This window comes from Trachemys scripta, chromosome 19 (assembly GCF_013100865.1).
Source record: "Trachemys scripta elegans isolate TJP31775 chromosome 19, CAS_Tse_1.0, whole genome shotgun sequence".
Lineage (NCBI taxonomy): Eukaryota > Metazoa > Chordata > Testudines > Emydidae > Trachemys > Trachemys scripta.
Window position 1 is genome coordinate 8,378,741 of NC_048316.1, and position 23,168 is coordinate 8,401,908.

Sequence of the window (23,168 nt, forward strand, 5' to 3'; positions counted from 1 at the left end):
AAGGAGCCTCTTGCGCACCCCCTAGAGTGCACACACCCCACTTTGGAGACCACTGGGTTAGACAGTTCCTCCAGGAAACTTATAAATGTCATGGCTAAATACAGTATGTTGTGTAATCTCTATTGTAGAGGCAGGACCAATGGGAAATTACAGAAGTGTATTGTGTTATTTGCTCCCATAGAGCTAGACATAACATACCGCATATACTTGTTCATAAGCCGAATATTTCTGGTAAAAAAGTGATGCATCAAAGAGCGGGGGTTGGCTTATAAACACCAAAATTTGATGATTTTAAACTCTATGGAATCATTGAATTGAATATCTAATACATTGTCGTTTTGTTTACCTGGAGCATCTGAAGGCATGGAGCCCCATTGGCTGGGAACGGCAAACTGCGGCCACAGGGAGCTGAGGGGCTCCATGCCTGCAGACGCTCCAAGTTCACAAAACGTCCTGACCCGCCAGCAGCTGACCCTGACGGGCCGGGAGCCAAAGTTTGCCAACCCCTGAAATATAGGGTCGGCTTATGAAAGGGTCATACAGTTTTTGCTATTTTTACCTAACCATCTTGGGGGGGGTCAACTTATAAATGAACGGGCTAATGAACGAGTATATATGGTAGGTTGAATGACAATGCCAAGTTAATAAGGCATCAAAATGGACCTACCTAAAACTTGTTCCTTCTGAAAAGAAAGCTGTGATTTATTGGAGTGAGTGGGTGGGAGAAGCAGGCGAATGTTAAGTTACTGCCACTGATTCACTGGGTGTTCTTGGCCACATCACAGTGCCTTGTTATGCTTCAGTCTCCCCCTTTATAAATGGGGGATAACAATCACAGCTGCGCAGGAACCAGAATTTTTGTTTCATGGGAAATTCCATTATTTTGGCATTTGTTTTCACGTTGAATTGGAATGAAACCAAACCTTTTTGAAATCTCCCATGAAATAAAATGTAAAAGAAAATTCACGTGGGGTCAATCAAAACATTTCATGTTGATAAAATCAGACTGGTTCACTCCAATTTCAACTTTTAAAAAATGGAAATTAAAAGTAATTTCAGAATGAAAAACTGAAACATGCCATATCGACAATGTCAAAACATTCCATTTCCACATCCTCAAAATGCTTCATTTCCATAACAAAATTTTGTCGAAATCAACATGTTCCTGCAAAATGTTTCAATGTCAACAAATCACGTTTTCCAATGGAAAACTGTTCAGCTGAAAATGTTCGGATCCGCTCTCCTAATAACGCTCACCAACGTTTGCCAAAAGCTATTAGCTCTCAGGATGGAAATGTGCTGTCTAAATAATAGGTATTTATTATTATTATTTCACGAGTGGCTATTCAGTAGCGGGTTTGAACCAAAACCCCAGGTCTGAAACATCACTGTTGTGCAGTGTTCAAAATCAGAGCTCAGATTTTAGGCCTTGAGCCTATCCTTAGTCTAAAGTGCATTCTAATTTCATGAAATTTTGGATGGAGAGAAAGAAACAGGGTGGTATGTTCTCATCTCAGCATTATGCCCAGGGTTTAACTTCAGTCACTGGCATAGCCTTCTGGGAGACAAATTGTCTTCACAAGTGTCCTCAGGGGTTAGGGGAATCACTTGAGCAAATCCCCTTGCCTCAGTTTGAATCTTTACCCTAAAATAGGGTGACCAGATGTCCCGATTTTATATGGACAGTCCCGATATTTGGGGGTTTGTCTTATATAGGCTCCTATTACCCCCTATCCCCTGTCCCAATTTTTCATACTTGCTGTCTGGTCACACTACCCTAAAAGCATTACTCTTCTGTGCCTACCACTCTGGTAGGATAATTTCTCCTATTTTATGGCCTCAGTCTTTACATTTACATATCAAGGGGTATAAAAGGGACTTGATGTAAATGAGAATTTCATCGAGTTTGTCTATACAGCAATATACAAATCTCTGGTTCTCTATAACAGATTCTAATAAGTACAATGAACGTTAGCCATAAGAAAAAGGTGATGCTACCATAATACTCCAGCCAGCATTTATTTAGTGTCTTTCATCCCAAAGGACTTCACACCACGTTACAAAGTAGATTTAAAGATCACTTCAGCCCCTTTGTGGGGTGTGATGCACAGCAGCTTGCAACACTACACAACAATTTTTAAGACAGGAGGTGAGGAAGACTAGCTTGTGAAAGCAGGCTGCTAAGCTTGTGAGCTTTGACTCAGCCCAGAGAACAGGCACAGAAGGACGTTGCCACAGTGTGTTTTAGATCAGTTCTTCGAGCGTTCATTTTGAACATTAAAATATTGAAGATTGTTTCTAGTAGGTGCATAGTTTGACACTACTACTCTGCCATTGGCTCACGTGTACAGCTGATTGAAAAGCCAATCAGCGCAATATAAGTCAGTATCTTTATCTCCACCTTGATTTTAGAATTGCTCCAACCAGAACTTCCGCTTTGTTTTGTTTCTTTCAAAGAGAACAAACGCATCTTAAAGTGAAGTAAAGTAATGGAAATTCTAACCTTTGCTCAGCAGACACTAAATGCCGCAGCAAAGCTTTCACTGTCCCCTGTCCTTCCTTCTGCTTGGAAAACTTGGCTTCTAGCAGGGCCATAAAGAGAGCTTCTAAAGGAACCAAACCATCGCGTTATGGAGCAGCAGACACACTGCTGTAGAGTGTGGATTGCTTATCTCACTGGGTGGAGAAGGATAGCTTCACAACAGCAAGTGGTGGCTCTGAAATCAAACCTGCCTCTGCTTTATATACACAGGTTCCAAAGAAGTTGTTTGGCAGGTTCAGAAAACCCTCAGCACTATAAACAAGGGCCAGTCTCCTAGCAACAGCTGCCTAGCGATTGTTGCTAATTGTGGAAGGGGTTCCAGCATTAACATGCAGAGTGACTTCTACAAAGGTGTGTGTGTTTTTAGATAAAGCTCTGCAGTGATAAAGAGTCACGGGAGGGCTGCTGTTGGAGTGGGTGCACATGCGTGCATCAGAGTGAGCATGTGTAGCAGAGAGATAGGGAAACCAATTTGGTGGTTGGAACTCCTGTTGCCTGGCTTGTTTCAACTCAGTCGTCCATGGTCATCTTCAAGTCTTCGAAAGGTCAGGCTTCACCTGTGTTGACAGACACTACACCCACTTTCGATGTCACTCAAAAGCAAACAGTAAAAGCTAATTCCTTTCCTTCCCCCTGCACCACCACTCACTCATCACCTGATAAAATTAGACTCAGACTGGCTGCCAGTATGAATTTTGATTGTGGTGTACCTGTCCTTCAAGTGCAGTCACTGATCTCATTGCTCAACGCTTCATTTCTCCTGACTTTGTTCACATCTCTATGCTGATGCCTTTCAGTATGTTGCAGTAGGTACAGTTCAAAATGGGCACCGCCCGGACAAACGACTGACATAGGCACATTCAGATTATGTAACTGTATGCTTAGTACCTGTTTGTGTAGGCAGTCATTAGACTTGCCTGTGCGTATGTGTATATGCAAGGCCTTTGGATCACCGTGTAGTCATCTGTCCCAAAATGTTTATCCACAAATTAGTAGAATAATGTATAGCACTAAAATACTGGGGGTTTCTAAACTGTGTATAGTGGAGGTCATTGGTGGTTCTTTGGCTCATGGCTGGTTCTTTCTTTCAGTACAAATAACAGGTAGAAGAACAAGGAGGCTCAGAGGGTTGGGTGCAGGGTGGGTGTTTTATGCCTTACTGCCTGTGGAACCTAGCCACGGAGCTGGTGTAACTGAGCTCTGTAGAATCACCCCAATTTAGGGGAATCCTCCAGTAGTTTACAGCCAGTGTAGTGGGGACTAGACTGCCTCAATCCCTGCAGCTAGCGTAGGGGCATGGCCAACGTAAAAGGGAAGTGGCCAGGGCTTCCCTCCAATTAGCTGATCCAACGCTGCTCTTTTGGTCACTCGGGGGCATTGTCAGCTGATGTCATTTACAATCTTCTTCAGGCTGCTCTAACAGGCTGGGGAGCTGACCTGGCATGTGGCAGCCCCAGGGCTGGGGAAGTGCAAAAACGAGCTTTACATCACCTTTATGCGCACACCCTTCTACCCTGCACGATGTGCCCCTTGGACCTATTCAAGGATCTGATCTGGAGAGTGTTTTGGAAGTTAGAAATTCTACCTTTACATGTAGATGCATAATAACAGTGGCTTCTCCTTTGCAGTGGCACGGGGGAGTTTTGCCTCAGTAAGGCAAATAAAATCTCGAGGATAATATTTATATCAAGAGGACTGGGTCCTCAGCTGCTATAAATCCTCATATCTCCACTGGCGTCAATGGTGCTACACCAGTTGACCCCATCTGAGGATATTATACTCTATCGTTGTCCAAGCAGAAGCAGGTAGTTCATCTCATCTCGGGACACCCCTTGATCATAAGATTGCCAATTGAAGACCAGAATTAGTGACTTTGCAAAATGCAATGACATGCTGGTGAAATGAACAATTGGTAGAAATTAAATGGTTCTTGGAAAAAAATTACGCATTTACATTTTAAAAAAAATCATCATAACATACTCTTTTCCCACAGAAAATTAGGATTAAAAATAATGAAAGCCTCCAACCCTGGTCTTCTAACTGTGCTATGAAACATTCTGGGTTAGGATTCAATATGTGGTGGTTGTTATGCAGTTATCTGGCATTTCTGAATGAATTTCCATTGAATTTCAAATCCTAATTTGTGGCCTATTTATGCGGCAACAGCTAAATTGCATCTCTCGATGCAACCAAGGTCTTTGAAGTCATAATAACAACTTTGAATTTGAATCCCCAGATAAAGCTCAAGATACTGCAGGGTGAGACATCAGAAAGGGGCCAATGCACTATCTCTTGGCGGTTTTGTAAAATTATACAGCAGATGCCAGCAGAACAGTAACAATCGCTTTTTGGTTTATCAAATGCTGCTTATAGCATAGCACCAAACCCTGACTGATGAACGTGATCAAAAAGCACTGGACCACAAGCTGAGTTCAACAGAACTGCGGTCACAAGTTGGCCTCCCGGATAGACTGGAATGAGTTAACTAACCGAGGTAGCACTTGCACTTCTGCTATTAGGTGGGAGCCAATTCCACACTTGGTGGGAAGCTAAGGAAACCCCGGGCTAGCACAAAAAGAGGGAGAGATTTAGAGACAGGAATATATTGGGTGATGGGGGAGGGTGGGAAGAAGCTTTTATACAAAAACTAAATCTACTGGCCACGTCATTCTGCATGAATCCTTTCTGATCTAGTGTTTGGTCAGTGCTGGCTTGATCCTGGATTGAAGGAACCCGTGTTTATAACCTCTCTGCTGCCATAAAGGTGAATGTGATGTCCCCAGTTTAACACTGAGGGCAAGTTCACTGGAGTGCAAAGGGGAAAGTCAATGGCATTGTGCTCACTTGTGAATTGGGCCTTGTAGCTTCACTGCATGATCAAACAGGAGGAGAGACTGGGCGAGGATTCGGAAAAGTCCTTAGGGCACTGGCCAGGACTAACAGTTTCTTGGGGTTTTCTGGGGCCTATAGGGAGCAATGTTCTAGTGGAAAGGAGGGGCCGGGCTGCATAACCTGATTCTAAATGGGACAATTCCTTCTCCAGACTGCCTCCAAGTAGCCTCAAGGCTCCTCTAAGCTGCGCCAGTTTGTCACACTCCCCTAGGTGCTGGTATGCCAGCCAAGAAAAGCCAGAGAGCAGCAGGCTCCCTCCCTCTATCTCCTTACTCTGGCATGACCCTTACCCGGGTGCTTTGAGGGGGAGCAGGGCAGAGATGTTCTGGAAGTTCTAAGCCACACAGTGACCTCCCAGAACCTCGCCCTTGCTTACCTTCCAACTTCCTGGTTTACACATCTCATGGTCAAGCCACCCACATTTTACAGAGTCATATAGGAAAACCACGGGGTGGGAGGACAGCAACCTGTGAGACTGCAAATACTTCCGATAGGTGCTACTCCTTCTAGGAAGTGATGCCTAATTGTTAGAGCACGGGAAGGACTGAGGGGTCAGGATTTCTGGGTTCTGACTTGAAATTCACTTTAACACCCTGTGCCTCTGTTTTCTCATATGTAAAATGAAGGGGAATATATACCTTCCTCCCAGAGTTATGAAGGCAGGTTGAATTAACTGTCTGTAAAGTACTTAGAGACCCTGTACTAAAACATGCTATAGAAGTGCAAGTACTGTTCTATCCTATCCTATCCTATACAGATATAGGCTACTGTGTATAGATACAATGAAAACAGCAGGAAATTGCACCATCAAAAAGTTCTCGGTGACACGAAAAGCTGCAAAAACCAAATTTGAGTCATTTGTTTTCAGAAAGCTGACTGTAGTGTGATTATTACCTCTTTGCAATTCTAGAGTGGAATAAAGGGGTTGCAGTGTAAGAAAGAGATTGGCCCAGGAAGCAGGCCCCTGGTATAGGAAGGGGCCATTTTCTCCTGTCACATTTTAGAACAGAACCACACCAAAAACCCTGGCAAGTGACATGGAAAATATCTCTTTGATCATGAGATTGCCAGCCTCAGGCATCCCAGGCTGATATGTACTGTATATATTACGAAAGCCAGTGATACTTGCCTGACACAGATGCCTTGGAGCCAAGTTTCAATGGACTTGAAGTGATATTCCATGTCTCCATAGGAGGGAGAGACAAACCTGTAGGAATCAAAGATCTGCAGTCTGCCCCTTTTCCACCTGGCCCCGAGGCTGCGCTCACCAGACCCCAGCCAGATCTCCACGTGGACAATGTCATGGAATTGCCTCCTTCCTGCAATGACAAGGAAGTGACTGCATTTTTCAAAGTTGCCTTTAAAACTGCATTCTGGGAAGTGCTGGGCTGACAGCCTTGGAGACTGTCTATCCATAGAACTGGCACTGACAGACGGTGTCACTGTTCAATCAGTGTGTCTTGCCCTGACCAGAAAGGATTACCCTTGCTGCTGAGAGGGCAGTTTAGTCTCCATATCCATTCAGTTATCCATCCCGCCTCAGAGACTGCCCCCACCAAGAACTCCCAGGAGGAAATCCAAATGGATTGGGGCTGTCTGTGATGTGAAAACCTGTCCAACAGGCTCAGCAAACTCACGGCATACAAGTACTCCTGTTCTCATGGCATACAGGCCACCAAACAGCCGTCCAGTAATAACAACTTCAACTGGCAACTTTTTGTGAAATTCTCACAATTGCACTGAAAATTTGGAAAGATATGGCTGAAAATCTCCACACCAAAAAAGCACCTTTCTGGTCTGGTTCCATCAGGAATTGCAAAGGTAGTCATGAGAATGGCCAAAACCAGCCCAACCCACATCTTCAGAATTCACAAAACGTTTGTTTTAAGTTTAATTCCAGAAAGGTGTAAAAATTTGGGAGGGTTATTACTTCATTTAACCTGGATCATTCAAATCCAAATTCACAGCCCTGTGTGGTGGCTCATAGCTACTGTAACAGTATCATAGAATATCAGGGTTGGAAGGGACCTGAGGAGGTCATCTAGTCCAACCCCCTGCTCAAAGGGGGACCAATCCCCAGACAGATTTTTGCCCCAGATCCCTTAATAGGCCCCCCCAAGGAGTGAACTCACAACCCTGGGTTTAGTAGGCCAACGCTCAAACCACTGAGCTATCCCTCCGCCCCAGCTGTGTTGTATGCTTCTCTCTGAGATTAGATGGATGGGGGATACACATGTGGGGTACATATGAGGATGGATAGATAGAGGTGATATGTATGGGTAACGATGGATGAACGGATACGAAAGGGAGTGGGAGTACATATGAGGATGGGTGGAGAAATGGATAGATAGAGGTACATAGAGGATGGGTGGATGGATAGATATCTTTGTTGACATTACGGTCTGGGTCGAAGTACGTTCCTGAAATGAAGATGAGGTCTCCCGGCTTCATGTGCTCCTCACTGGGCAGAGTGATGGGGAGTGTGTCGTACTGATACGCCTGATTTCCTGGACCGATGCAAAAGCCAAATTCCGATTTTAAGTCATGCACCACCCTCCGAATTAGTCCACAGCAATCCAGGAAGAGTGGGGATTCGTACTCTGGAGCTGGGGAGCAAGGCAAGTACATCACCAGTAGGTCAGCAAGACGACAAAGGAACCTCTATTTTTATCCCGCAGGAGGACAGGAGAGTCGCTTTGTGAGAAAAGATGCAGCGAGAGGAAGCTTTGCACAATAATTCAGCTTTGTCTAGGGGCAGGCACACCAATGTATATTGTTCTTCTATTTGCCAGAAGCTGGGAATGAGCGACAGGGGATGGATCACTTGATTACCTGTTCTGTTCATTCCCTCTGGGGCACCTGGCATTGGCCACTGTCAGAAGACAGGCTACTGGGCTAGATGGACCTTTGGTTTGACCCAGTAGGGCCATTCTTACATTCTTATGTTCTTAATGTGGACAAAACCATAATTCCCAGCTACAGGCCTCAATGCCACGTCCTAGAATCTCCACCCATTTCTGGAACCAAACCTGAACTGGACCTTTTCGCAGTTTTGGTATTTTTTCCCCCTCCATCGTTTCTGATTTGTGCTGCCTCTGTATTTCTGGATGGCACTTTCAACTGGAATGTGAAGTGCCAAAATACTACAAGGATGTCTTTTTTCATGGTATTTCCAGCTTGACTGAAAATTGGAAATAGCAGGAATCCTGTGAGATTTCCAGCCCAGTTTTGCAGATCTAAGAAGTTTGGATATGCTGGATTAGGTTCGGCAAAATCACCTCAGCTGTTGGATGCTTATTCAAACTTAACTTCTTGACAAAAAAGGTTCACTCGTTGCTAGTTCTATGGCCTCATCAAATCCACAGGATCTATGTAGATGTTTCAGATGTAACGTGGAGTATGTGGAATTGAAGCTTTGGAGATGGCTGGAAATTTTTCATTTAATGTTTTTAATGAAAAATGCCCCTTTCATTTACATTTAAACATTTTGATAAACATTTAGGAACTCTAAACATCTTGCTGGCTTTTTTTGCTCCACTCCTCTTTTGTGTCCCTCTGAGAGATGTGTCGTACCAGCCATGGTCTGGTCAGTAGAACTGCTTGGGGTGAAAGAGGAGAATTTGACCTCTTTGGTCCACTGAATCCAAAGGAATCAAAGTTCCTAGATGGGGTGCCTGATAGTAAGTAGATGTTAGTCTAGGGACGTCTAAGGGAGCATGTGTCAATGGATAATGCACTGGGGTGTGAGTCAGGAGACCTAGGCTTTATTCCCAACCCTGTCACTGATCCTGGGCAAGTCACGTCACTGCTCCGTGCCTCAGTTCCCCTTCCACCTTTTGTTTATTTAGATTCTAACTTCTTTCTCTAACCAGCTGTATGTACAACTCCTAACACAATGGCCCTCTGATCTCTGATGGGGCTTCTAGGTGCTACCATAGTGAGGATGATGATAATAATGGAGTCTAAGATGGGGTAACATGAATATAGACAGGCCAAATTAGACACCCTTAATCTCACTCCTGATTATGACTCTATGTCCTTTATATTTTTTATGTTAACTGCCAGAGAAGAGGAGCTTCGGTTGTTTAGTCTGACAAAGCGAAGGCTGAGGGGGGATATGATTGCTATCTTTAAATATATCAGAGGGATAAATACAAGGGAGGGAGAGGAATTATTCCAGCTTAGTACTAATGTGGACACGAGAACGAATGGATATAAACTGGCCGTGGGGAAGTTCAGGCTTGAAATTAGACCAAGGTTTCTGACCGTCAGAGGGGTGAAATATTGGAACGGCCTTCCGAGGGAAACGGTGGGAGCGACGGACCTGTCTGGTTTTAAGATTAAGTTAGATAAGTTTATGGAGGGAATGATTTAATGGTAAAACATAGTAGCCAAGGAAAACCAAGCGATGGTATGTAAATAGTATAATGGCCATCAAGGGTCAGGCTAGAGACTCTTGCCTACATGCTTGGGGTCTTACTGATCGCCATATTTGGGGTCGGGAAGGAATTTTCCTCGAGGGTAGATTGGCTGAGCCTCTGGAGGTTTTTCACCTTCCTCCGCATCATGGGGCAGGGATCACTAGCAGGAGGGTCTCTGCCGATTGAAGTCACTAAAACACAGGATTGGGGACTTCAACGGCAGAGTCCAGGGAAGGGTCTTGTGGCCTGCAGCATGCAGGGGGTCAGACCAGATGATCATAATGGTCCCTTCTGACCTTAAAGTCTATGAGTCTATGAGTCTATAAGAGAAGTTGCCATTCATTTGTGGCCTAAGGAAGGCATGAACTGTCAGTCGGCTATCACCAGGGACAGTAGTGACAACACCTGCTTCATCAGGGAAAAGCTGAATGGGCTGAAAGGGTCTGCACTTACTGCCCGGCTCGTGATACTTCTTGGCGTAGGGCACACCTATGTAACTCTTTGCCTGCTCTAGAAACTTCATCCGCAGCTGCCACCGGTAGTCGGAATCCTGAAGTCTGCTCTGTATGGACAGTTTCTTCCCTCGGAGCATCTGCAGTTCCTCCTGAATCAAAATACAAGGAGGAAAGGAGGAAAATCCGGCAGCAAGCCCTGTCTGTTTTTTCTCAAGACAAAACTTTTTTTCTAGAGAGGGGAGTGCGCAAAGTCAGTGAAAGTCGGAGTCTGGCCCAAACTCAATTCTAGCTCTGGCTTCGGCCAGCATCCCCGAATGAGGAGGTGCCAAGCCTCTGAATACTCTGGCATTTCTTCCTGGAGGTCACAGTGACCTTCGTGCTCGATGTGCCTGATTAGCTCCAATGTGTGGCTCATACAGACAAAGCCAGAACCTCGCCCTTGCTTACCTTCCAACTTCCTGGTTTACACAGCTCATGGTCAAGCCACCCACATTTTACAGAGTCATATAGGAAAACCACAGGGTGGGAGGNTCATGGTCAAGCCACCCACATTTTACAGAGTCATATAGGAAAACCACAGGGTGGGAGAACAGCAACCTGTGAGATTGCAAATACTTCCGATAGATGCTACTCCTTCTAGGAAGTGATGCCTAATTGTTAGAGCACAGGAAGGACTGAGGGGTCAGATTTCTGGGTTTTGACTTGAAATTCAGTTTAACACCCTGTGCCTCTGTTTTCTCATATGTAAAATGAAGGGGAATATATACCTTCCTCCCAGAGTTATGAAGGCAGGTTGAATTAACTGTCTGTAAAGTACTTAGAGACCCTGTACTAAAACATGCTATAGAAGTGCAAGTACTGTTCTATCCTATCCTATCCTATACAGATATAGGCTACTGTGTATAGATACAATGAAAACAGCAGGAAATTGCACCATCAAAAAGTTCTCGATGACACGAAAAGCTGCAAAAACCAAATTTGAGTCATTTGTTTTCAGAACGCTGACTGTAGTGTGGTTGGCTGGTGTTACATTGCTGCTTAAGAAGTTTATGGTTGGAATGTTTCTACTAAAATGTTTGTCTATGTTCCCCCAAAAAGTCTTACAAGATCCATTGATGCAATGACAGCATGAAAGAGAAGTATTATACTCTAGTTCCAGACTATAAAATGTATCCAGATTTATGTAAGGAATAACATGCCCACCCCAGCATATATAATAAGGTTATCCTTCTCTTTCAGGATTCTCATTTGCCATAAGCTAAGAGCACTGTACCAAATACCAAAAAAAATCAAAACAGATAAAATTAATATTAATAAAAATATTAAACTGCATAATTATTTGAAGGATTCCTTAAAAAATGAAAATAGGACTGATGAACTAATACTGCTTTGCACTTACATGGCACTATTCATGCGGGGGACTCAACATTCTGTATAGAGATGAGCTTCCCCATTAAACACAGAGACAAAGGTACAGAGAGAGATCAACACATTTGCTCAAGCTGAGACAGTGAGTAAGTTGCAGAGACAGAAATAGGAGCCAGGCATCTCGATTCTCTGCCTTCTGCTCTAACATTTGATGGACTGACTTAATTAAATAGATTAATGAAGGCAGCAGGCAGTGTGAGCATCCTATGGTAATTTTTTCTGCTGGGAAAGATGATGCCTGTCTATGAGCAACGTTGCTTTTTTGTGTTAAATCTTCCCTGGAAATATTATTGCTTCCCACTATAGAAAGATACAGTGCTGGGAGGGAAAACTACGATCTGGGTAGCTTATGTGAGAAGTCTGGACTGTTTCCATATGATACAGATCATCCTTGTGTTTAGATGAATAGCAATGCTCCATTCAACAGGAACTGTACTGAAACGAACACTTAGGGCTGATAGAAATGCACTTTATGATGGAATACCAGCCTCAGCCGTTGGGTGACAGTATGGCGTTTTCTCCTGATACTGGCTGTGGGAGGGTTGGACTATCCAGAGAATCTCTTTCATTCAAAGATAGTTTTATTAGTGACTTGTGATGGCAGCTCATACATTCTGATTGCCCTGCTTTCTTGCTCTGTCAGTACAGCGTGTTTCTCAGGAAACAATGTTTTAATAAAGCTGGCCACAAATGCAGGGTAACAGTCAAGATGTAGCTGGCACTGTAACCATTTATTATAGTTTATTTTTTTCTAGCATGGCATTTGCACTTTCTGACAGCAGCAATCTTCCCAGATGATGCCTTTTTATGGGGTTAAGCACTCTTTGGGTGGATGAAGCCAACCTCTTGGAGGAAGATGAGTGTTTGTGTGGTTAAAACGGGATAGAGAGTGAGGAAGGCCTCCTCTAGCTCTGCCACTGGCACACTTTGCTCCTCCGTGCCTCAATTTCCCCATCTGTAAAATCCTCCCAGGATTTAATTAATGCCTATAAAGCACTTTGAGACGCTTAGTAATTAATGCAGACTTTACTCTTGTGCCTCCCAGTAATGAGGAATGCAGTTGACACCCAGAAGCAAGCTGCATCCACAGATGCTGTTGTGAGATGTTTATATTACATTCTAATGGGGATTTTCTTCCTATAGATTATGGGTAGCAGGTTTTCAGCAGAGGCTTCTCAATATTCTGGATTCAAGATTTGAGATAGTCGATAGCCAGGGAGTACAGCAAGCAGTACATATGTGCTTAGCAAAGTGTCCCTTTCTGGTATAGCTCTAGCATTAGTCTCAAGTGCAACATATAAAGGGGGCAGCCTGATTTGGCCAGAGTCAAAGATTGGGTGCTAAATATCCTCCTGAATAAGGCTATCTGCAGCCAGAGAAAGCCAAAGGCAAAGAAACCATCATGCCGCTGCTTACATGTGTTGTGCTGCTAGTACAGGTCCTGGAAAAAAGATTCCTACTTGATCTACTGTGTCCTACACATCTTGCAATTGTCAGAGAAAGCAAGAGTGCCTCTCATTGAGGAAACAGGCCACTCCCCCTTCTCATTGGTCCTGCCTCAGCGCTGGGGGCTGGACTAGTTGACCTCTCAAAGTCACGTCCAGCCCGACATTTCTATGATTCTGTGATTGGACAACTGCATTCCTCGCAACATTAAACTTGGTGATGGGCCCAAAATTAGTGATGGGCCCAAACCAAACCTCTGGGACAAAGTGTTGGAGGTAGAGAAAGGAGAGGCCTCAAATCTGGATTCATGCCTTGGGGCTGGCTTTTAGGGTAGCTTTATAATGGGTCTAACCACAACCTCAGATCTGAACACCTTAGAACTTTGGGGAAGTTCTGTTCCGGTCTGCTAATGAAACCAGCACCACCTCTTTCCTGCACGTGGAGGAAAGATATGGGAAATTCATCTTACAGCGCTTTGCTTGTCTATAAGGTGCTTTGGCTATAAAATGATCTTGAAATTCAAGTCTTTGGGGAAATACAACCCCCTCTTGTCTGGGTCAGATAAATAAGAAGGTCACAACATTGTACAAGGGCACCTGGAACTGAAGTCACTGTTCACAATTTCATCAAACCATCTTTACCACAATGGGCAGCATTTGCCAAAGCACTGAGCACCCTGAATTCTGCTTGAGATCAATGGGCGCTTTAGGGGCTCTGCACCACGGAAAATCAAGTCTTTTGTGGGTAGAGCCATTGTTGTTCAGGGCAAAAGCTGTCTGAACAAGTGTGTATGTCCTTGCACCATCGCAGCCCGGTCCAAAACCCAGTGAAGTCAATGGAAAGACTCCCATTAGCTTCAATGAGCTTTGGATGATTCCCTTGAGATGCACAAATCCTTTAACTTGGAAATTCTTTCTCTCTTTCTCTTTTTTACCTCTCTCTGTTTCTTCTGAACTATGTTTAAGGCTCAGAAGAATCTGAGCTTCTGGATTTTCAGCTGCAACTTATGACCCACCAAATCAGTGAAGTAACATCACTTTCAGCCAGGCAGACCAGTTTAAGCAAAATGAGAATCAGCGGGTGAGGCGTGGAAGCAGGGAAAAGCAAAGCAAACAGCTATTGTGTACTGCCTTTCCCACCGCTCGGGTTTCTGGCAGCCAGAGGTTAAAATCCCAGTAGCATTATTTATGTGGGAGTCACCTGCCCTGCCTGAGAGTGTCCTGGCAGATACACTTTCATGCCTCTGTTCTCCTGTGTGGAGTAAATTCACAGCAACTGACCTACGTCACCTAATGCTCATAATCACCGAGCCAGGGCTCAGCACACAGGAAGCGAGGCTGGTGTCCGTCCGAAAACAAGGTTAATTTCTAGCATGATTCCACACATCCTTGAGCTCTCCCCCCTACATCAGCTAAGACAAGATCTCATTACAGCCCCCTCCCTCCAATACACCGGATAATGAAGGCGCTGAACTGCCCTTCTCCTGCAGAAATGGGCCAAGGGAGATTTCTCCAGTGGTAACTGAGCATATCTGCCTCTCAGCATCTCACCAACCTGTTGGCCCGCAGGAACACAGGAATTGCCAGAGTGGATCAGACCTATGGTCCATCTACTCCAGTGTCCTGTTTCTGACAGTGGCTAGAACCAGATGCTTCTGAGGAAGGTGCACGAACCTCTGCAGTAGGCCGTTATGGGATAATTTGGCCCCAATCCCTGTTTCCTTGTAACCCCCACTAGTCAGAGGTGGGGCTGCGTATAACCTTAGGGATATCACATTGCAGGGAGCACAGTTTTCACCTCGTCCAATGAAGGTGGGAAGGGTAGAACCAGATACAAAGTTACTAAGGGTGAACCAAAAAACATACCATCAGAGCGGGGCTGAAATGAAACTCAAGCCATTTTCCAACCATGAAAATTCCCAGATTACAGAAAGGCAGATTTTGCACTGAGTGGTTTGTGTGTCACTGTTTCATGAGCCAGGACAAGGCCTGTGAAACAGGAAAAGAGACGAATCTTTTTCTATCAAAATGAAAATGGTATGCACAAAATACACCACTAACTGCCAGGGGCCTTCCACCTCCTGCTGTGGTCTTTTCAGGGAGGTGCAGCTGGCAGGACATTATTAAGTGACAAGACAGAACCACCTGGGTCCCGGTCCTAAAACTCTGATATTGAAGCGCTGCCTCACCACTGGCAAGGCAACCAGCATCCGACCCACCTTCCTCTCATTGAAGTCAATAGAAAGACTCCCAATGGACTTCAGGGACAGTTGAAGCAAGGCTTCGGAGCCTGGTTTTCAGAGGTGCTGAGCACCCACAGTTCCCACTGACTTCCCTGGGAGCTGGATTCAGCCCTTATATTAATCAGGCCCTCGACTCTGTGCCCACCTGTGAAATGAGCATGCTAGTTCTTAGAGAGCCTACTGTATCGGTGGGCGAGGCTTAACAAATGTTTGGAGAGCCCTTTGGACAACAGGTGCTATAAAGATGCCAAGTATTATTGGAGGGGGCAAATCCCCGAGTCCTTGTTCTTGCTCCATTGATACGTATGGAAGCTCTGCCTCAGTGGAATTTGGGTCTGGACTTTGGTCGACGGTGTTTCATATTCAGCCATGCAAAATTGTTTTGTTTTTATCACACTTTAGCCTCCCTCCCCGGGACTTCCTGGTGGTTCTCACTGAATAGAGATAACTGGGACTGGGAGCCTCTCTCCTCTTCAAACTGCAGGGCCAAATTCTGATTTCCTTGGTGCTGGTGTCAATCTGGAATAACTCCATTGCAGGAGATACTGCAGAGTTACACCAGTGTAACTCAGACCAGAACTGGGCCACAGGTGCTTGGCTTCTGTGATTCCACGGACTCGGTTCTGCCAGGCTGGAAGTTCCAGGAACCAAAACGCAGTTTCAGGCAGCAGGTGTGGCAGAACAGTAAAAAAAAAAAAAAATCTAACAACTTTTGGCAAGCAAGCCCTGTGTTTTTTTTCAAGGGTGTTGAGCATTCCCAGACTGCTCCCCGTGGTCTCTGTACAGACTTTGGTACTGGGCAGCACGGCGATGAATCATTTGGCTCATAGATCCAGTGATAGCGGATTAACTTCCTCCTGGATTTACCCCACTCAACTCAGTAGCAGCAGCAGAGGGATGATCTCAGCTGTTTTTCCATATTTACTTCTTCACTCTAACTCCCTCTGCCCACAAGGCGATACGCTGGGGAGGGAGATTAAAATCACAGTTCCTCTAGACCAGTGATGGGTGCCTCTCCAAAGGTTTGGAGGCTCAGTATGAATAAGCATCTAAATATTTGGGAGTGCTATGAAGAGGGCCAAAAATAGAATTAAAGGGCTATTGCAAGGGCGGAGACTTTTGGCAAAGCCCAGGACTGGCATACCAGGGAGAACTCTGAGTCAGGTCGAATGCCGTGGTGGCGATGAACGCTTTGTGAACACGTGGACAGACGGACGACTGGGAGTGCATTAAAGCAGAGCAGGGGACAGGCTCAGGTTTGCAAGACGAAGGACTATTTGGAATTGTCAAGACTGAGGAGCCCAGGCTGCCGTGAGGGTAGGCGGAGGAGAGGCTGCGGTAGATCAGTGCTACAGTGCATTGGCCGCTGTGGTAAGGGCTGAACCAGCAGCAGGGGCTGACCACCAGGATTAGCAGCCAGTGTCAGGGCATCAGTACTGGACTACCGGGAAGTGCCGTAGGTCAGGACCGAGGTGTGTTGGCAGAGAACTGAGTGGGGGGGGAAGCTGGCACAACACTTGCCTGCCTTTGAAGTTTCAATAAGGACTTGTCCAAACCCCACCAGTCAGGCTGCTTTCAAACAGCTCTCCTCTCTCTTTCCCACCCGTTCCTTCCCACTTGATCGACTATTTTCCTTCCAGAAAAGAAATGCCCTGGGCCAGTCATTGTTTTTACGCTCGATCCCCTCCCCTGCCCCAGTCTTAAGGGTTGGGAAAAGGCTTGCCAGGCCCTTTGTTTGTGCCTGGACTGCCAGGAACCCATTGCACTGGGTTCAGGTGATTTAACACAATCTGCAGTTGGCAGGGCTCTGGGGGCCTCTTCTTTGTTGCAGGGGCGTTTCTGGCAAGCGGCGAGTGAAATGCGGAGCCTTTTCGAGAGCACTCAATCCACCTTTCCCGTCTGGGTTTGGCTGGCTGTGGAACAGCTGGCTTTGGAAAAAATAAAGGGCAGGGACATTTTAACAGCAGAGGAGTGCGCGTTTGAGGAACGCTGAATGGTGTTTGCTAGTCAAGGAGAACCCACTGCTGCTGATGCAGAACCTCCATCTCGGGATCTTTGGGGGAGAGGTGAATCTGGGCTGAATCTGCTAGATTTGAATGCTTATTTAACACTAACTAAAATCAGGAATGTTGTACCCATCTCTACCTCTCTGTCTCCCCAGTACTCTAATCTCTGCTATTCCTGACTTGCACTGTCCTGGAGATTGCAGCCCCAAGCAGCGCACATGGCTCTGACAGTGCACCTCAGTCCTGACTTGCAAAATCTTCCATGCTCCTGAGTCCGAGCCTGCAACGCTCATGCCCTCCTTATCTTCCCACTCCACGGCCTTACGAATGCAATACAGTTTCTACTTGCAATACCCCTTGCTATTGCATTCCTAGATCTCCTCTCGGCACCATTTGCTTGCATGACAGTAAGTGCCCACTTCCTCAGAGCAGCTCTTCCTGGGGATACTGGTGCCATCTGAAAGTGCTCTAGGTGAAAGGAGCATGTAGAGGTGCCACTGAGAAGCAATTTGTAGGAGTGGGTAAATATTATTATGTAGCTCAGTGTTTCCCAAACTTGGGACGCCGCTTGTTTAGGGAAAGCCCCTGGCGGCCCAGGCCGGTTTGTTTACCTGCCGTGTCCGCAGGTCCGGCCGATCGCGGCTCCCACTGGCCACGGTTTGCTGCTCCAGGCCAATGGGCCAATGCTGGAAGCGGCGTGGGTTGAGGGACATACTGGCCGCCACTTCCAGCAGCCCCCATTGGCCTGGAGCAGTGAACCGCGGCCAGTGGGAGCCGCGATCGGCCGGACCTGCAGATGCGGCAGGTAAACAAACCGGCCCGGCCCACGTGGGGCTTTCCCTAAACAAGCAGCGTCCCAAGTTTGGGAAACACGGATGCAGCTGATTCAATACAGGACTGTCAAGACCCCAGCCTTGCTTGGCCTTGGTGAGCCTGCAGTGAAACACTAAATAACTATTTTGATTTTAGTATTTCATACCTTCAGCCAAAGAGGACCATCTGGTGTGAGGCAACCTGCATGGAACCTGGACGGAGGAGCCCAGATTGCAGAAGGGAAGAGTTTGAAGGAGGCACCAGAAAGTCAGTCTGTGTGCACATGGCTTGAATGCTAGCTGCCGTTGCAGAATTTCCGTGCACAGTTCTTTTAATAAAGAGCTAAATTAGTTTTTCAAGCAGGGAGCCCTTTCATGCTATTGCCCAGCAAAGTACGTGAGACGTGGTATCGTCCACTTTGTCATTGATGCAGGAGACCAATTGATACATGGCCCCAGAGATGAAAGGACAGTGTTTGAGCTCTGCTCCACCTGCCTCCCCTGGAAAAGGAGCATCAGCCTCTGTAGCTAGTGATTCCTGCCATGTGAAAGGGGTATCATTGTTTGTAACTGCGACATGATTTGATTGAGACCAAAAAATAAAATTAAATCTCTTCCCAGCCATCCTGTTTGTCTGACCCTTATTACATAGTGCCAGAGGAAAATTAAATCTTTGGCAAAAGTGATGCGAAGGAAGGGACCTGAATCACTCAGGGAAACTGGCAAACGACTGGAGGGGTTGGTTGCAGCACTTCTCAATTTTCCTTTAATCAAGAAGTATTGCAGAGAACTTGGAGAGGATGAAATCCTCCATTCTGCTACATGGAGTAGGCCCACAGGTCTGCATCTCTGGGGCGGGAGGGTGTGTGTCTGACAGGGGCTGAGAACTACTGGATAAAGTCATTTTGAAATGTCAAGAATGCTATGATCCACATAAGAATGTCCTGTGGGGAAAGGCACATTCTCTTAGAAGAAACCAGCTGCCAGGTAAAATCATGGACTATTCTGTCCCAGGCCTATGTAATAAAGATTGGCATGTGGAGTTGAACAGTTAACAGATGGGCTTATTCGCATGCTAGCGAGTGAATGCAGATGATCAAACGGGTGCATACTCTCTACAGAACAGGATGGAAAAGATGTTCCTAAGGAATTTAATGAGGTGGTTACTGGCCTGGGATAAAGAAATAACAGTCAGAATCAAGCTCCCTGCTTTAAAAAAATATGACGTGGTCATTTTGATCAGACAGAGACATAAAGGATTCTGTAAACCATGGCAATTTGCAGACTCTGGACGCTACGCACAGGGAATGTTCTTGGAAATTTGAAGGTAAAGAACACGGGGGGGGAGGGGGAACAGCATTACAGTTTGACAGTTGCATACACCGTAGGGATTTGCTTTGACACAAGGGGACCTTTCCTTGTCTCTAACAGGCACATGGATGAATATCTGGGGAGACATCTTTGATTTTATATTGTAGAGCCCTTTTTAAAATCAAACTGCTTTGGAAAACACTACCGCCTCTTTTACACACACACACACACACACACACACACACACACAGAGGACGGGGATGCACTAAGCAGGGGCTGGGAGGTCAGAATTGTGAGGAAAATGTGAAAGCAAATGGATGTCTATTTAAAACAACTAGATTTGATACATTTCTCCACTGTGAACGGCCTTCTAACATGCAGTGTGTTGTCTCCTTGGGACAAATTCCCTGACACATCCCTCCTCTTCTGTGCTAGGGTGGGTCGGAAAGCCAAGGAAAAGAAAGTCTGTTCCAAGCATGTCTTGCTCTCCCCCGCCAATGAAAACAAGCACACCTCAGTGAAATCAATCCAAGTTGCTCCATTGACTTCAGAGGGCTTTGGATCAAGATTGTTATTTTTATGGACTCTAGCCCTGCAAGGTCTGCTAGAGGATGTTGTGAAGGCCAAGACTATAACAGGGTTCAAAAAAGAACTAGATAAATTCATGGAGGATAGGTCCATCAATGGCTATTAGCCAGGATGGGCAGGGATGGTGTCCCTAGCCTCTGTTTGCCAGAAGCTGGGAATGGGTGACAGGGGATGGATCACTGGATGATTCCCTGCTCTGTTCATTCAATCTGAAGCAATTGGCCACTGTCGGAAGACAGGATACTGGGCTAGACGGATCTTTGGTCTGACCCATTATGGCCGTTCTTATGGAGCCAAGATTTTGAGTTTGCTGGGGAGGTGCATGTTATTAAGAAGGAATCTGCCACATCCTCCATTGAGTTCAGTAGGCTTTGAATGAAGCCCAGAAAGATGGAAGCCAGACTGCAGCAGCACCATGTGATATCGGAGAGATTTACGGCAAAGCTGCGCTCCCATGCAGTCTACCTTTTGTCTATACTTGGATGGCAGGGTGAGAATTTCTCCTTCTAAGCCAAGTGGGCCCATTTTCTGGTGCCCCTGTGGGAACTCAGAGAGCACCTCACATTTGGATTTGCTGCATGTGCTCACACGTTGTGTCATCTTTGAATCAGACCATTTTGTAACACGTCCCCATGCAGACAGAGGGCCTCATCTTTTACAGCCGGAGCCAGCATTGGGAATTGTAAACCCGTCTCCTTCCTGCCTTGATACAGGCTTAACAACCCGAGCAAGAACTTGAATATTGACACAGAATGTTTAATGTTTAAACTGTAATGTTGGCTGGCACAGCTGTGGAGCATTGCACTGCCATACGCAGGATCCAAGTCTGAATATCACTCCCGGCCTTTCCATACCAAGGCCAGCCAGCGATGGGAGCAATCCGGATGTTGATGCTCTCAAGGAGAGAGAGGGAATGTTTAATTATCAGCGCCAGCAAGTCTCCTTTTCAATAAGGAAAAAAGCAGATGTTCAGCTGAAAAATCATAGCTCTGCTTACGGGCCGCTTTTGTGTCCAAAGACATGGGCTGATGAGAGTCTGTTTCTAGCCATCACTGGGGTGAAATTCAGCCCTGCACAGAGGGCCAGCACAAGCCCTGATTTATGAACAATAAGTGATGCAGCAAGCGGACAGAGTTGCAGAAAAGAGATCTTTATTAAGCATGGAGGCCAGTGTTACACACTGAGAGGCCAGTTCATGTCTGGGAGCAGCTTGGCCCAGGTTGCACTTCTGAGTCTCTGGTGATGCACCAAACTAAGTCCCCACTGAAATCTGACTTTCTTTCTCCAGTTCCACCCATCATACCACAAGGGCTATGTCCCATTTAAGTCCCACTTGCATCCTCAGAACAGGGCTGAGCGTCAGTGGAATTGAAGTAGTGTACTCACCTTGTGCTGAGACTCTGCGCAGGGGTGCATGTCACCTGGCTACTGAGACGGGTGACCAGAAATGTGCCACACGGCAAATATCAGCGGGCTCCATTCTGAAAAGGACCATTGGACAGAAATTGCTTGAAAAATTTAAATTTGGCCTGAGACAAAAATGCCAAAAACTTTTGCCTGAAATTTCATTTCAAACATTTCTCACACTCCCATGGTTCTGCTCACAGCTCTGCTCTCCTGTCTAGGGTCTATGGGTCCTCTCTTACCTGTTCCTCTAGCCTCATTCCCGGTAGCACACCCCCTCCAGGCAATAAGCTTAAAAGCCAGCTCCTCCTTCACAACAGTTCTACTTTTGATTGCAAAGCCAGTTTTGAGACCATAGGGCTCTGAGATGGGGAGCTGGCTCAGAATTGCTGATGTTAATTTAATATTTTCCTGAGAGAAATGCTTCTCTCTGTGGGTCTTGTCCTGAGATAGGCTGAGAACCTGGAACTCCCAATGCCGTGAAAGTTGCTAGTGCTCAATGCCTTCAAGGATTGGCCCCTGATTGTGCTTTCAGGGACCTATAGGGTAGCTTTCTTCCAAAAGTGTCCAAAGGGCTGGGAAGAAGGAACCTGATCATATAGGTTGCTGAGCCCTCAACTCCCCCTCAAGAAAACCATTAACCCTGGACGACAGAATGGACAATACCCTGGCTGATTACTGCAGCCCACATGAGATTTTCCAATGTAGACATTGTCTGTTTTATGAATGCCCTTCTCACATGAACTGGGCAACGTACCAGTTACATGCACACAGGAATTTAATATTGCACCTTAAGAACCCTGGAGCCTAGAGAATTGGCAGGCTGCAGAACAGGAGGGATTTGGGCACTATAGCAACATGATTTAATAAATAGCAGGGTGCGAAAAGGAAGAATGAAGCAAAAGACACAAGGGGGCAGGTTCTTATCTCAATTACACCAGTGCAAGCCAAGAGCAATTCTATTGAGTTTGGTGCACTTACTTGGGATTTATACCAGGGTAGCTGAGTTCGGAATCTGACCCAAGCAATTCAAGAGGGATAGAAGAAGGATCAGATGTGACCTGGGACACATCCTTTTTAAAAAGCTTATTTTATTGACTGTCAAGATGCTGGTCTTGTCTGTGACTGTTGTAGAGCTGCCATGCTATACAGCAGGGGTTGGCAACGTTTGGCACGCGGCTCACCAAGGTAAGCACCCTGGCGAGCCGCGTGCCGAACGTTGCCGACCCCTGATATACAGATTCTGTGCACCTGCTTTTGATTGCTTAGGAGTTTAACAACAATTTCTTTAATAAGGTCAAACTCCAGTGGAAGAGTGAGGCTCCTGGAATGGGCCTGTAATAAAATAATCAGCTGGATTTACGCACCAGCCATATGGTGCAGGCTTCCTAATCAGTTGTGGAACTTGCCCCCATTGCAAATTAGGCAGGCATTTTAAAATGAACCTAGGGAAGTTAGGCACCCAGTTCCTACTGCATGTCAATGGGATTTGGGCACCTAATTGCCTCCTTTCACTATGCCAACCTTAAACTTTCTGGTCCTGATTCTGAACTCCATTGCATCCATATCAATCTAGAATAGCTCCACTGAAGTCAGTGAACATCCCCCTGATTTACTCTGG

General features: G+C 45.9%; 1 protein-coding gene across 1 annotated transcript in view; it reads right to left on the reverse strand.

Moving 5' to 3' along the window:
- Window positions 1-23,168, reverse strand: part of TTLL10 (tubulin tyrosine ligase like 10) — a 161,192-nt gene that overhangs the window by 45,314 nt on the left and 92,710 nt on the right. The window contains exons 2-5 of the mRNA XM_034753514.1: window positions 21,530-21,624; window positions 10,309-10,459; window positions 7,834-8,040; window positions 6,564-6,753 (exon numbers count right to left, since the gene is read on the reverse strand). Coding sequence (XP_034609405.1) covers window positions 6,564-6,753; window positions 7,834-8,040; window positions 10,309-10,459; window positions 21,530-21,559 — 578 coding nt within the window. The 5' untranslated portion in view covers window positions 21,560-21,624. The remainder of the gene's footprint in view (window positions 1-6,563; window positions 6,754-7,833; window positions 8,041-10,308; window positions 10,460-21,529; window positions 21,625-23,168) is intronic.